This window comes from Heteronotia binoei, chromosome 1 (assembly GCF_032191835.1).
Source record: "Heteronotia binoei isolate CCM8104 ecotype False Entrance Well chromosome 1, APGP_CSIRO_Hbin_v1, whole genome shotgun sequence".
Taxonomy (NCBI): domain Eukaryota; kingdom Metazoa; phylum Chordata; class Lepidosauria; order Squamata; family Gekkonidae; genus Heteronotia; species Heteronotia binoei.
Genome location: NC_083223.1, coordinates 278,704,889 through 278,720,927, shown reverse-complemented (window position 1 = coordinate 278,720,927; position 16,039 = coordinate 278,704,889). Strand labels below are relative to the sequence as shown.

General features: G+C 51.8%; 1 protein-coding gene across 1 annotated transcript in view; it reads left to right on the top strand.

Moving 5' to 3' along the window:
- Window positions 1–16,039, top strand: part of CGN (cingulin) — a 117,554-nt gene that overhangs the window by 87,946 nt on the left and 13,569 nt on the right. Inside the window, exons 8-9 of the mRNA XM_060257253.1 lie at window positions 3,734–3,823; window positions 7,648–7,731. Of these exons, the coding sequence (XP_060113236.1) occupies window positions 3,734–3,823; window positions 7,648–7,731 (174 nt within the window). The remainder of the gene's footprint in view (window positions 1–3,733; window positions 3,824–7,647; window positions 7,732–16,039) is intronic.

Here is a 16,039-nt window from a genome sequence, read left to right as displayed (position 1 = left end):
ATGAAGATATTGCATTTATATCCCGCCCTCCACTCCGAAGAGTCTCAGAGTGGCTCACAATCTCCTTTACCTCCCTCCGCCCCCCGCCACAACAGACACCCTGTGAGATTAATGACAATATTAGATTTATATCCCGCCCTCCACTCTGAAGAGTCTCAGAGCAGCTCACAATCTCCTTTCCCTTCCTCCCCCACAACAGACACCCTGTGAGGTAGATGAAGATATTGGTTTATATCCCGCCCTCCACTCCGAAGAGTCTCAGAGCGGCTCACAATCTCCTTTCCCTTCCTCCCCCACAACAGACACCCTGTGAGGTAGATGAAGATATTGGATTTATATCCCGCCCTCCACTCCGAAGAGTCTCAGAGCGGCTCACAATCTCCTTTCCCTTCCTCCCCCACAACAGACACCCTGTGAGGTAGATGAAGATATTGGTTTTATATCCCGCCCTCCACTCCGAAGAGTCTCAGAGCGGTTCACAATCTCCTTTCCCTTCCTCCCCCACAACAGACACCCTGTGAGGTAAATGAAGATATTGGATTTATATCCCGCCCTGCACTCCGAAGAGTCTCAGAGCGGCTCACAATCTCCTTTCCCTTCCTCCCCCACAACAGACACCCTGTGAGGTAGATGAAGATATTGGATTTATATCCCGCCCTCCACTCCGTAGAGTCTCAGAGCGACTCATAATCTCCTTTCCCTTCCTCCCCCACAACAGATACCCTGTGAGGTGGGTGGGGCTGAGAGGACTCTCACAGCAGCTTCCCTTTCAAGGACAACCTCTGCCAGAGCTATGGCTGACCCAAGGCCCTCCCAGAAGCTGCAAGTGGAGGAGTGGGGGAATCAAACCAAGTTCTCTCAGATAAGAGAGCTCTGGCTGACCCAAGGCCATTCCAGCACCTGCAAGTGGAGGAGTGGGGAATCAAACCTGGTTCTCCCAGATAAGAGAGCTCTGGCTGACCCAAGGCCATTCCAGCAGCTGCAAGTGGAGGAGTGGGGAATAACACGGTTCTCCCAGATAAGAGAGCTCTGGCTGACCCACGGCCATTCCAGCAGGTGCAAGTGGAGGAATGGGGAATCAAACCCGGTTCTCCCAGAGAAGAGAGCTATGGCTGACCCAATGCCATTTCAGCAGGTGCAAGTGGAGGAGAGGGGAATCAAACCCGGTTCTCCCAGAGAAGAGAGCTCTGGCTGACCCAAGGCCATTCCAGCAGCTGCAAGTGGAGGAGAGGGGAATCAAACCCGGTTCTCCCAGATAAGAGAGCTCTGGATGACCCAAGGCCATTCCAGCAGGTGCAAGTGGAGGAGTGGGGGAATCAAACCTGGTTCTCCCAATAAGAGAGCTCTGGATGACCCAAGGCCATTCCAGCAGCTGCAAGTGGAGGAGTGGGGAATCAAACCCGGTTCTCCCAGATAAGAGAGCTATGGCTGACCCAAGGCCATTCCAGCAGCTGCAAGCAGAGGAGTGGGGAATCAAACCGGTTCTCCCAGATAAGAGAGCTCTGGCTGACGCAAGGCCATTCTGGCAGGTGCAAGTGGAGGAGTGGGGAATCAAACCCGGTTCTCCCAGATAAGAGAGCTCTGGATGACCCAAGGCCATTCCAGCAGGTGCAAGTGGAGGAGTGGGGGAATAAAACCCGGTTCTCCCAGATAAGAGTCCGCATACTTAACCACTACTGGCTCTCTCTTAAAAAAAAAAAAGTTGTTTCCCTACAATGTAAAGCCAGATATCATAATGCCCCTGAGTAAATTTATGGTGCGACCTCATTTGGACTATGGTGTACAGTTCAGGTCACTGCACCTCAAGAAAGATTTTATAAGTATTGGAAAAGGTGCAGAAAACGGCAACTAAAACAGGAATGGAACACCTTCCCTTGGAAGAAATATCAAAGAGGTTGGAGCTCTTTAGCTTGGAGACATAACAATTGAGGGGATACATGATAGAGGTTTACAAAATTATGCATGGGATAGAAAAGGTAGAGAAAGAAGGACTTTTCCTCCTTTCTCTCAATACAAGAATTCATGGGCCACTCCATGAAATTAATGAGCAGTTGGTTAGAACAGATAAAAGGAAGTCCTTCTTCACCCAAAAAGTAATTAAACACATGGAATTCACAGCTGTAAGAAGTGGTGGCGGCTACAAGCACAGACAGCTTCAAGAAGGGATCAGATAAACATACGGAGTGGAGGGTCATGAGTAGCTATCAGCCACAAGGGATCAACGCAAGACTCTGTCTGGGGCAGTGATGCTCTGTCGTCTTGGTGCTTCGGGGTGGGGGGCACAGTGGGAGAAGAAAAAGTCTGCAGATTTATAGCCCGCCCTTCTCTCTGAATCAGATTCTCAGAGCGGCTTACAATCTCCTTTATCTTCTCCCCTACAACAAGACACCCTGTGAGGTGGGTGGGCCTGAGAGAGCTCTCACAGCAGCTGCCCTTTCAAGGACACTCAGAGCCACTCACAATATCCGTTCCCTTCCTCCCCCACAGCAGACACTCTGTGAGGTGTGTGGGGCTGAGAGGGCACTGACAGAAACTGCCCTTTCAAGGACAACTCCTACAAGAGCTGTGGCTAACCCAAGGCCATTGCAGCAAGTGGAGGAGTGGGGAATCAAACCCCAGTTCTCCTAGATAAAGAGTCCACGCACTTAACCACTACAGCAAACAGGAGGGCTTCTGGAGTTCCGCCACTGCTGGTGGACCTCCTGATGGACCCTGGGATTGGACTGCTGTGTGACACAGAGTGTTGGACTGGATGGCCATTGGCCTGATCCAAGATGACTTCTGCTATGTTCTTATGTGACACAGAGTGTTGGACTGGATGGGCCACTGGCCTGATCCAACATGGCTTCTCTTATGTTCTTATGTGACACAGAGTGTTGGACTGGATGGGCCATTGGCCTGACCCAACATGGCTTCTCTTATGTTCTTATGTGACACAGAGTGTTCGACTGGAGGGGCCACTGGCCTGATCCAACATGGCTTCTCTTATGTTCTTATGTGACACAGAGTGTTGGACTGGATGGGCCACTGGCCTGATCCAACATGGCTTCTCTTCTGTTCTTATGTGACACAGAGTGTTGGACTGGATGGGCCACTGGCCTGATCCAACATGGCTTCTCTTCTGTTCTTATGTGACACAGAGTGTTGGACTGGATGGGCCACTGGCCTGATCCAACATGGCTTCTCTTCTGTTCTTATGTGACACAGAGTGTTGGACTGGAGGGGCCACTGGCCTGAACCAACATGGCTTCTCTTATGTGACACAGAGTGTTGGACTGGAGGGGCCACTGGCCTGATCCAACAGGGCTTCTCTTATGTTCTTATGTGACACAGAGTGTTGGACTGGATGGGACATTTGCCTGATCCAACATGGCTTCTCTTATGTTCTTATGTGTCACAGAGTGTTGGACTGAATGGCCACTGGCCTGATCCAGCATGGCTTCTCTTATGTTCTTATGTGTCACAGAGTGTTGGACTGAATGGGCCACTGGCCTGATCCAGCATGGCTTCTCTTATGTTCTTATGTGACACAGAGTGTTGGACTGGATGGGACATTTGCCTGATCCAACATGGCTTCTCTTATGTTCTTAAGGTTCCAAACCGCCCAGGCAATGCCCAAAGCAGAAATTGTCGGCAAACCCTGCCTTTAACGCTTCAGGGATCTTTTCAGACCCAGTGCTGTATGCAAACATGATGTTTTTTTGTCCCCCCCCCCCCCCAATGCCATTTACAGGACAAATCAAAACGGCTTGAAGTGGAGCTGGATGAGGAAAGGAATACAACCGAGCTGTTAACGGAGAGGATCAACCGTACCCGCGACCAGGTGAGAAACTAGACTCGCACGCTGCCTCCGCCGCTTGCAGAACTTCGGGGGGCCATCGAAAGAAGATTTTGGATTTTGAAAGGGCAGCTGGGCCAGTCGGCACCCCGAGTGGTCCATTTTTAGGTTTCCTTTCCGCCTTCTGCAGTCCAGACTTCACAGGGGGAAGTCACGAGCAATACGTGATGGGAAAATGCACTGGAAGAGGGGGAGAGATGCTCTTTGTTGGAAGGGGCTGGGAAACCCTTATATGAGCCCCAAAGGTCTTTACGATCAGCAACGCAGATTTTCCTAGGGGAGGGACAGTGGCTCAGTGGTAGAGCACCTGCTTGGGAAGCAGAAGGTCCCAGGTTCAATCCCCGGCATCTCCAACTAGAAAGGGTCCAGGCAAATAGGTGTGAAAAACCTCCACTTGAGACCACGGAGAGCCGCTGCCCGTCTGAGTAGACAATACTGACTTTGATGGACCGAGGGTCTGATTCAGTATAAGGCAGCTTCATATGTTCGTCTGGCCTCAACAAGGGCCAGGGCCTTTTCAGCCTTGGCCCCTGCCTGATGGAATGAGCTCCCCCTGGAGATCCAGGCCCTGCGGGATCGGAATCAATCCCGCAGGGCCTGTAAAGCAGAGCTCTTTCGCCAGACTTTCAAGGGGTGTGTGTGTGAAGCCTCATATGCAAAGGAGTTCCTGGTACAAAAAACGGCCCTGTAAGGGTATTCAGCGGCCGGCTCGGCCTCGCTGCACGACCCGGAAACAAGCCTGCTTAAATCCTTACCCGACAGTGCGGTCGCCTTCCCAACAGAGGGTTTGCTGCTGCATTAAATACTGAGTGTTTTAACAGCACTTTCATTCCGGCGTGGCATAGTGGGAAAAAGCGGCAGCCTCGGATCTGGCTCAATCGACCGGGTTTGATTCCCCATCTCCCACCCCACGAAACCGGCCGGGTGACCCTGGGCCAGTCACGTTCTCTCTCAGCCCCACCTACCTCACACGGTGCTTGTTGTGGGGAGAGGAGGGGGAGGAGGTTGTGACCCACTTTGAGGCGCCTATCGGCGGCGAAAGGCGGGAAACAAACGCCGACCCTTCTTCTTAAGAGAGCCAGTTTGGTGTAGTGGTGAAGTGCGCGGACTCTTATCTGGGAGAACCGGGTTAGATTCCCCACTCCTCCACTTGCACCTGCTGGAATGGCCTTGGGTCAGCCAGAGCTCTCTTATCTGGGAGAACCCGGTTTGATTCCCCCACTCCTCCACTTGCAGCTGCTGGAATGGCTTTGGGTCAGCCATAGCTGTCTTATCTGGAAGAACCGGGTTTGATTCCCCACTCCTCCACTTGCAGCTGCTGGAATGGCCTTGGGTCAGCCAGAGCTCTCTTATCTGGGAGAACCGGGTTTGATTCCCCACTCCTCCACTTGCACCTGCTGGAATGGCCTTGGGTCAGCCAGAGCTCTCTTATCTGGGAGAACCAGGTTTGATTCCCCACTCCTCCACTTGCACCTGCTGGAATGGCCTTGGGTCAGCCAGAGCTCTCTTATCTGGGAGAACCGGGTTTGATTCCCCACTCCTCCACTTGCACCTGCTGGAATGGCCTTGGGTCAGCCAGAGCTCTCTTATCTGGGAGAACCGGGTTTGATTCCCCACTCCTCCACTTGCACCCTCTGGAATGGCCTTGGGTTAGCCAGAGCTCTCTTATCTGGGAGAACCGGGTTTGATTCCCCACTCCTCCACTTGCAGCTGCTGGAATGGCTTTGGGTCAGCCATAGCTGTCTTATCTGGGAGAACCGGGTTTGATTCCCCACTCCTCCACTTGCAGCTGCTGGAATGGCCTTGGGTCAGCCAGAGCTCTCTTATCTGGGAGAACCGGGTTTGATTCCCCACTCCTCCACTTGCACCCTCTGGAATGGCCTTGGGTTAGCCAGAGCTCTCTTATCTGGGAGAACCGGGTTTGATTCCCCACTCCTCCACTTGCACCTGCTGGAATGGCCTTGGGTCAGCCAGAGCTCTCTTATCTGGGAGAACCGGGTTTGATTCCCCACTCCTCCACTTGCACCTGCTGGAATGGCCTTGGGTCAGCCAGAGCTCTCGTAGGAGTTGTCCTTGAAAGGGCAGCCGCTGGGAGAGCTCTCTCAGCCCCACCCACCTCACAGGGTGTCTGTTGTGGTGGGGACAGGTAAAGGCAATTGTGACCGCTCTGGGACTCTGAGATTCAGAGTATAGGGCGGGATATAAATCCAAAATCATCATCATCTTTATCTTTTTGTAACCCCTAGCAAAGGGCGTGTAAGGAAGGTTGCCTTATTGCAGAGCGTGGGGCTGAGGGCGGGAAAGGGGGAATCCCCTGGCCCCAGGCCCCACACGGCGCCCGCTGACACCTTCCCCACGAACTCTGCCGAGTGATTTTAAAAAGGGGGAGAAGCCCGGCAGGGGTTGTGATTGGCCATCAGAAATCTGATTGGCGGTGCGGATTTAAAAACCAAACAAAACCCGTTGCTTTGACTGCAGCTGCCAACACAAACACAAGGATCTTCCCTGCAGGAGCGAAGGTAAAACTGGGTGTATGCGAGGAAATACTTTTAGGTTCCCGAGCCGCAGCCCTTCTTCTGTTCTCTGTTGTGTTGCTTTCGGAACAGACTTTGGCTTCAGGCCGTAGGGCAGGAAACCTCGTGTGCTAAACGTCAGACATTAGAGAGCTGCAAGGCATGAATGTCAGATGTTTGAGATCTGCAAGGAAGGAAGGAAGAAGAAATTGCAGATTTATACCCCACCCTTCTCTCTGAATCAGAGCCTCAGAGTGGCTCTTATGTCTTCTCTCCCCACAACAGGCACCCTGTGAGTGGGTGGAGAGAGCTCTGACGGAAGCTGCCCTTTCAAGGACAACTCCTGCCAGAGCTCTGGCTGACCCAAGGCCATTCCAGCAGCTGCAAGTGGAGGAGTGGGGAATCCAAACCAGTTCTACCAGATAAGAGTCCGCACACTTAACCATGACACCAAACTGACTCCCTGCTACAAATCTCAGAGTGGATCACAATCTCCTTTCCCTTCCTCCCCCCCAAAAAGGGTCCAGGCAAATAGGTGTGAGAAACCTCAGCTTGAGACCCTGGAGAGCCGCTGCCAGTCTGAGAAGACAATACTGACTTTGATGGACCAAAGTTCTGATTCAGTATAAGGCAGCTTCATATGTTCATGTTCAGCAGACACCCTGTGAGATGGGTGGGGCTGAGAGGGCTCTCCCAGAAGCTGCCCTTTCAAGGACAGCCTTTGCCAGAGCTCTGGCTGACCCAAGGCCATTCCAAGCAGGTGCAAGTGCAGGAGTGGGGAATCCAACCCAGTTCTCCCAGATAAGAGTCCACACACTTAACCACTACCCCAAACTGGCTCTCTGCTACAAATCTCAGAGTGGATCACAATCTCCTTTATCTTCCTCCCCCAAAACAGACACCCTGTGAGATGGGTGGGGCTGAGAGGAATCTCACAGCAGCTGCCCTTTCCACAATTCCTACAAGAGCTCTGGCTGACCCGAGGCCATTCCAGCAGCTGCGAGTGGAGGAGTGGGGAATCAAACCCGGTTCTCCCAGATAAGAGTCTGTGCGCTTAACCACTACACCATACTACACCCCAAAGGAAAGCAAATAGATGGAGTGAGAGAGGGGTGGAAAGAAGACTACTTTTAATGCATTCTCCAAGCCAGCCAGTGGGGCCACATGTGGCTCCCGAGCCGCCGCCCTTCTTCCGTTCTCTGTTGTGTCGCTTTCGGAACAGACTTTGGTTTCAGGCCGTAAGGCAGGAAACCTCGTGTTAAGCCCCGCCCTTCCTCCTTCTCTCTCTTTCTCCAGATCGACCAATTGCGTGCTGAGCTGCTACAGGAGCGTTCCGTCCGGCAGGACCTGGAGTGCGACAAGATTTCTCTGGAGAGGCAGGTGAGATTGGGAGGGTGGAGAGTGTTGTTAGTCAGGGGAGCTCTTAATCTTAAAGGCCCGCCCACCCAGAGGTCTGCTGGAAGTACTCCGATGTCCCGTATCTGGGTCTCCCTTCATGTGCCATAAGAAGGCAGCGGCAATGGGAATCATTGGTGGAGCATCTGCTTGGCATACAGAAGGGCCCAGGTTCAGTCCCTGGCACATCCAGTTAAAAAGGACCGGGCAGGAGATGATGGGAAAGACCTTGACCTGAGACCCCAGAGGGTGTCTGCCAGTTTGCGTAGACAGTGCTGACTTTGATGGACCAAGAATCTGATTCAGTAGAAGGCATAAGAACATCAGAAGAGCCCTGCTGGGTCAGACCATTGAGGGCCCGTCTAGTCCAGCCTCCTGTCTCACACAATGGACAGCCAGTTCCTCTGGAGGGCCAACAGCAGGGCAGAGAGGCCAAGGCCTTCCCCTGAGAAGAACATCAGACGAGCCCTGCTGGGTCAGACCATTGAGGGTCCATCTAGTCCAGCCTCCTGTCTCACACAGTGGCCAACCAGTTCCTCTGGAGGGCCAACAACAGGGCACAGAGGTCGAGCCCTTCCCCTGAGAAGAACATCAGAAGAGCCCTGCTGGGTCAGACCATTGAGGGCCCATCTAGTCCAGCCTCCTGTCTCACAGTGGCCAACCAGTTCCTCTGGAGGGCCAACAACAGGGCAGAGAGGCCGAGGCCTTCCCCTGAGAAGAACATCAGAAGTGCCCTGCTGGGTCAGACCAGTGAGGGTCCATCTAGTCCAGCCTCCTGTCTCACACAGTGGCCAACCAGTTCCTCTGGAGGGCCAACAACAGGGCAGAGGGGCCGAGGCCTTCCCCTGAGAAGAAACTCAGAGGAGCCCTGCTGGATCAGACCAGTGAGGGTCCATCCGGTCCAGCTCCTGCCTCACACAGTGGCCAGTCAGTTCCTCTGGAGGGCCAGCAACGGTGCAGAGTGGCCGAGGCCTTCCCCTGATGTTGCCTCCAGGCTGTGGGATGCAGAGGTTTAGTGCCTCTGAATGTGGAGGTTCCCATGGCAGGCTGGCTTGTGAGGTTTAAGTGGTCGTCCCTCGATGACAAAACGCTTGCCGAACCAATCAGGTCTGAAAACCGGGAAACGGGGCCCTACTTCAGCTTCCTCCAGAGCCAAAGGGCTGAGTCATCAGCTGCGTTCTTTCTCTCCTTTCCCCTCTTTGGGTTGCAGCTTCCCTGTGACATCGAAACCTGAGGGTGTTCTCAGGCCGGTGAGGCGGAGCTGATGGATTTATGAAGCTGCCACACAACTGTACGCTTGTGGCAACATCAAACTCCGCCAAGGCACAGGATCGGCAGGGAAAGCTTCTCTCCTGGGCCCCGGCATGTTGCTCCCAGCCCAAGGGGGAACCATCTCCCCTTAGCTGTTTAGGCTTCGGAAACCCTACAGGGGTGCTGACCTCGTCTGTTATGTGGGCAGAATCAGACACAAACGAGACCTTGTCGGGCCGGGCCATGCGTGTGCCTATTTAAGATTAGGTAGCTGAGATATAAACTTTATAAAGGACACAAACACAAAGATTTTTTTAAAATATCCTTTAAACATGCTTAAAACATTTTGAGCTGTGGTGCTGGAGAAGACTCTCTCGAGTCCCTTGGACTGCAAGAAGATCCAGTCAGTCAATCCTAAGGGAAATCAACCCAGACTGTTCCCTGGAAGGTCAGATGCTGAAGCTGAAGCTCAGATACTTTGGCCACCCAATGAGAAGGGAGCCCTCCCTGGAGAAGACTCTTGAGAGTCCCTTGGACTGCAAGAAGTTCCAATCAGTCAGTCCTAAGGGAAATCAACCCAGACGGTTCCCTGGAAGGTCAGAGGCTGAAGCTGAAGCTCAAATCCTTTGGCCACCAAATGAGAAGGGAGCACTCCCTGGAGAAGACTCTTGAGAGTCCCTTGGACTGCAAGAAGATCCAATCAGTCAGACCTAAGGGAAATCAACCCCGACTGTTCCCTGGAAGGTCAGATGCTGAAGCTGAAGCTCAAATCCTTTGGCCACCCAATGAGAAGGGAGCACTCCCTGGAGAAGACTCTTGAGAGTCCCTTGGACTGCAAGAAGATCCAATCAGTCCTGAGGGAAATCAACCCTGACTGTTCCCTGGAAGGTCAGATGCTGAAGCTGAAGCTCAAATCCTTTGGCCACCCAATGAGAAGGGAGCACTCCCTGGAGAAGACTCTTGAGAGTCCCTTGGACTGCAAGAAGATCCAGTCAGTCAATCCTAAGGGAAATCAACCCCGACTGTTCCCTGGAAGGTCAGATGCTGAAGCTGAAGCTCAGATACTTTGGCCACCCTATGAGAAGGGAGAAGACCCTGATGCTGGGAAAGACAGAAGGCAAAAGAAGAAGGGGACAGCAAAAGATGAGATGGCTGGACAGCGTGACTGATGTAACTAACACAAATTTGAGCAGACTTCGGAGGATGGTGGAAGACAGGAGGGCCTGGCATGACTTCGTCCATGGGGTCGCAAAGAATCGGACTCGACTGTGCGACTGAACAACAAACAACAACAAAAAATTATCACTTGTTGGGTCTTAAAGGTGCTTTCATTATAGTTCTCCCAAGGGATTCAGGGAACTGGGCAAAAGAAACTCTGGCTCTTTCCTTCCTTCCCCAGGGGAACAGGAGGAGGAGGAGCCTCAGCCAATAGAAGGAAGAGAGGCTTGATTGCAGGTTGGGTTGTGATTCTCAAAAGGTTAAAGATCTACGAGTCTCAAGAACCAACCTGGGCAGGATCAGACTTGCAGAGGGCAATGGAGAACCGGGTTTGATTCCCCACTCCTCCGCTTGCAGCTGCCGGAATGGCCTTGAAAGAGCAGCTGCTGGGAGAGAGCTCTCAGCCCCGCCCACCTCACAGGGTGTCTGTTGTGGGGGAGAGGAAGGTGAAGGAGATCGTGATCCACTCTGAGATTCAGAGTGAAGGGCAGGGTATAAATCCAATATAATCATCATAACCATCGTATGATTATGAGAGGCAGTTTGGTGTAGTGGTTAAGTGCGCGGACTCTTATCTGGGCGAACCGAGTTTGATTCCCCACGCCTCCACTTGCAGCTGCTGGAGCGGCCTTGGGTCAGCCAGAGCTCTCGAGGGAGTTATCCTTGAAAGGGCAGCTTCTGTCAGAGCTCTCTCAGCCCCACCCACCTCCCAGGGTGTCTGTTGTGGGGGGAGAAGATATAGGAGATTGTAAGCCACTCTGATTTAGGGAGAAGGGTGGGGCATAAATCTTCAGTCGTCTCCTTCATAAGAACCATAGAGTTGGAAGGGGATCATTTAGTCTGACCCCCTGCACAACGCAGGGAATTCACAAATGCCTCACCCCTCCCCATGTCCCCAGTGACCTCTGCTCCACACCTAGAAGATGACAAAAAAAAAAACCCCTCCCAAGATCCTGAGAGAAAAACTTCTGCCTGACTCCAAAGCGGTGATCAGTATTTCCTTGGGCGTGTAATAATAATAATAATAAAAATAATATAATATTTTATTTATATCCCGCCCTCCCCACCGAAGCAGGCTCAGGACGGCTCACAACATGTACCAATTACAGAGCTACAATATAAAACATTATCTCAGTACAATATAATGTACTAATTAAAACCGTTATAATTAAAACCGTCAAAATTAGAACTAACATTTACCGTGCTCTGTTCTAAGTGTTCTCCTTGGTAGTTTATGATGGCCGTATGTAGTATGTTGTGAGCCGCCCTGAGCCCGCTTTGGTGGGGTAGGGCGGGATATAAATCGAATGAAATGAAATACATAAAAATAGTAGACTATAAATCCGCATTAAGCGAAGGCCAGCTGGAAAAGGGTAGTGTTGCAGGCCCTACGGAATTGATCAAGAATTGATCGTAAGAAAGGGCCACGGGAACTAAGCGCTGAGGGAACGCTCCCTCATTCCTACCGTCCCAGCCCTTGCATTAGCCGTCTTCTGAAATTCTGGCCGCGAGCCAGGATAGGGCAGAAACACCCGGGAGTCTTCCTTGCTCCTCAGCCCCTGAGCCAGCTCTGTCAGCAGACGACGAGCTAATTTGATTGCTGTCTCCATCCTAGGCCTCACCCTCCTTGGTTTGTTCACCGCACCCGTCTTACCCTCCCTGAATACATTTTTGTTTTCCGCGGGGAGCGTACGTAGTCGAGGGATCCTTCTCGAGCTGGGATATTGTTTTTGCGTCTCGAACTCGGGGCTGGGCCGCGTTTAAATTCCCAGCCTGCGCCACGGTTGCGCCAGGACTCCACTCGGCTCTCGAGGCAAACGCCGAACCTGTCGACGGCTCCTTGCAGTTTGGTCTGCTCCGCCGAGCTCTCGGCTAAAAGGCCGCCTGACTGATTTATTGGAGCCTGTGCCTGAGATAGCGTCTTCGTTAAAACACATCACAGATCAAAACCCTCGGAGGGAGGGAGGGAGAGAGGAACGAAGCAGAGCAGACTAAGGCAGCGAGCAGTTGCGTTGCCTGGTGGAATGAGACGGCAAGCCGACATCAACTTAGCCAAACTCAAAAAACCTGCTTAGAATCATAGAGTTGGAAGGGACCTCCGGGGTCATCTAGTCCAGCCCCCTGCACAAGGCAGGAAACTCACAAAGACCTCCCCCTAAATTCACAGGATCCTCATTGCTGTCAGATGGCCATCTAGCCTCTGTTGAAAAACCTCCAAGGAAGGAGAGCCCACCACCTCCCGAGGAAGCCTGTGGAAACTTAGAATCCTAGAGTTGGAAGGGACCTCCAGGGTCTTCTAGTCCAACCCCCTGCACAAGGCATGAGACTCACAAACACCTCCCTCTAAATCCACAATATCCTCATTGCTGTCAGATGGCCATCTAGCCTCTGCTTAAAATTCTCCAAGGAAGAAGAGCCGACCACCTCCCAAGGAAGCCTGTGGAAACCTAGAAACATAGTATCCTAGAGTTGGAAGGGATCTCCAGGGTCATCTAGTCCAACCCCCTGCACAATGCAGGAAACTCACAAACACCTCCCCCTAAATTCACAGGATCCTCATTGCTGTCAGAATGCCATCTAGCCTCTGTTGAAAAACCTCCAAGGAAGGAGAGCCCACCACCTCCCGAGAAGGAAGCCTGTTCCACTGAAGAACCGCTCTTAACAGTCATAGAACCATAGAGTTGGAAGGGACTTCTCGGGTCATCTAGTCCAAGAAGAAGAAGATATTGGATTTATATCCCGCCCTCCACTCCGAAGAGTCTCAGAGCGGCTCACAATCTCCTTTCCTTCCTCCCCCACAACAGACACCCTGTGAGGTAGGTGGGGCTGGAGAGGGCTCTCACAGCAGCTGCTCTTTCAAGGACAACCTCTGCCAGAGCTATGGCTGACCCAAGGCCATTTCAGCAGGTGCAAGTGGAGGAGTGGGGAATCAAACCTGGTTCTCCCAGATAAGAGTCCGCGCACTTAACCACTACACCAAACTGGCACAATGCAGAAAACCCACAAACACCTCCCCCTAAATTCACAGGATCTTCATCGCTGTCAGATGGCCATCTAGCCTCTGCTTAAAAACCTCCAAGGAAGGAGAGCCCACCACCTCCCAAGGAAGCCTGTTCCACTGAGGAACCTCTAACGGTCAGGAAGTTCTTCCTAATGTTGAGCCGGAAATTCTTTTGATGTAATTTCAACCCACTGGTTCTGGTCCTACCTTCTGGGGCCACAGAAAACAATTCCACACCATCTTCTATAGGACAGCCCTTCAAGGACTTGAAGATGGTGATGTCACGTTCTGAGGGTGCAGGCAGGCAGGAGTCCAAAGCCAGTCCAAGGTCAAAGTCCAGGAAGTCAAGCAGGAGCCAAGTCACCAATGCAGAATCACAAACCGGAATCAGAAGTCAACGTCCAAAAGCCAAAAGGTCAGGGTGCCAAGGAAATCAAGTAGGTCAGGATCAGGAATCAGGATGGAGCGTGGATGCAAGCCAGAGAACAGACTTGTTGCTTCCACAAGGTTACCAGGTCCTGGGTGGGAGCTACATGGGAGTCTCAGTCAGCCTGCTCCCTGGGTGGCAGGGACTCTGCTAGAACTCAGGGCTGAGAGATCTGAAGCATCGGCGTGCCTCATGTCTTCGCTCTGAAAGTTCTTTCCGGAGCCTGCTTCGAACTCTTGAGATGGGAGGAGGAGAGCTTGGAGGAGATTGATTGTCAACAACTGACATTGGTGCCTGGAGAGTGACTGATGAGCCAGCTGCCATTTGTTCAGCTGAGGAACTGGCTGGCAACTCTTCCAGGTCTGTTAACCCTCCCAGCTCCTCCTCGTCAGGGCTCATGACAGGTGATCAGATCACTTCTCAGCTGCCACCTCTTGAACAGTCTTGACTGCTTTAGTGGTGGGAAGCGCCGTTCAGTTGCAACTGACTTACAGTGAGTGACCTGTTAGGATTTTCAAGGCAGGAGATGAGCAGAGGTAGTTTGCTGCTGCCAGCCTCTGTGCGGAACAGGTTCGGTAGGTTAGGCTGAGAGTTCGTGACTGGCCCGAGGTCACCCAGCAAGCTCGCGCGGCAGAAAGGGGGATTCGAACCTGGCTCTTCTAGATCCTATGGAACCAACACACTGTCAGCTGTAAGAGCACACAAATAAAGAACAATTTTCATTCATGTCAATGATGACGGAATCTTGTTAAAGTTTTACGCAATATTATTGCCTCTTAACATGGAGCATTAAGGCAGCAGGCAGGAGTACATAAAAGTCCAATAGACAAAGAAATTAATTCACAAAGTCCATTTGTAAGTTCGCACTCATTAGTTCTCAAATGGAAACCGTCAAGTCCACGAGAAGTCCAATATGGAGTCCTAGTCCACACGAGGATTCTAGATCGAAAGTGTCAAACTCATTTGCTTAAAACGTTAGCACTGGTTGATCTTAAAGGTGCTCTCTTTGTATTTCTCCCATGGGATCCAGGGAACTGGGCAAAGGAAGCTCCGCCTCTTTCCTTCCTTCCCCAGGGGACCAGGAGGGGGAGGAGCTTCAGCCAATAGAAGGAAGAGAGGCTTGGCTCAGTAGCTCTGCTGTGCGATTGAGAGAACCTGGCAAAGGAAGAAGAAGAAGAAGAAGATATTGGATTTATATCCCGCCCTCCACTCCGAAGAGTCTCAGAGCGGCTCACAATCTCCTTTACCTTCCTCCCCCACAACAGACACCCTGTGAGGTGGGTGGGGCTGGAGAGGGCTCCCACAGCAGCTGCCCTTTCAAGGACAACCTCTGCCAGAGCTATGGCTGACCCAAGGCCATCTCAGCAGGTGCAAGTGGAGGAGTGGGGAATCAAACCCGGTTCTCCCAGATAAGAGTCCGCACACTTAACCACTACACCAAACTGGCTCTCCAAAGGAAGCCCTCCCTCCCCCCCCTCCTCCCCAAGGGAGAAGCCTCAGCCAATGGAGAAAATAGAGGGTTTGCTCTGTAGCTCCTGTGCGATTGAGCAAGCCTGGCAAAGCCAGCTGTGATGCAGAAGGAAGCAAGAGAGAGGGCCAAGAATCCCAGCTGCAAATACAAGTTGATGGGGTGTGCACTGGCAGAGACTGACCAAGAGAGAGATCTTGGGGTCGTGGTAGATAACTCACTGAAAATAACAAGACAGTGTGCGTTTGCAATTAAAAAGGCCAACGCCATGCTGGGAATTATTAGGAAGGGAATTGAAAACAAATCAGCCAGTGTTTGATTTTAAATGTAATAACTTTGTTCTGATTTTATTGTTTATTGTTTGTTGTAAGCCGCCCTGAGCCACTCGTGGGAAGGGCGGGATATAAATCCCGGAATAAATAAATAAAAATCATAATGCCCCTGTATAAATCGATGGTGCGGTCTCATTTGGAGTACTGTGTGCAGTTCTGGTCGCCGCACCTCAAAAAGGATATTATAGCATTGGAGAAAGTCCAGAAAAGGGCAACTAGAATGATTAAAGGGCTGGAGCACTTTCCCTATGAAGAAAGGTTGAAACGCTTGGGACTCTTTAGCTTGGAGAAACGTCAACTGCGGGGTGACATGATAGAGGTTTACAAGATAATGCATGGGATGGAGAAAGTAGAGAAAGAAGTACTTTTCTCCCTTTCTCACAATACAAGAACTCGTGGGCATTCGATGAAAATGCTGAGCAGACAGGTTAAAACGGATAAAAGGAAGTACTTCTTCACCCAAAGGGTGATTAACATGTGGAATTCACTGCCACAGGAGGTGGTGGCGGCCACAAGCATAGCCACCTTCAAGAGGGGTTTAGATAAAAATATGGAGCACAGGTCCATCAGTGGCTATTAGCCACAGTGTGTGTGTA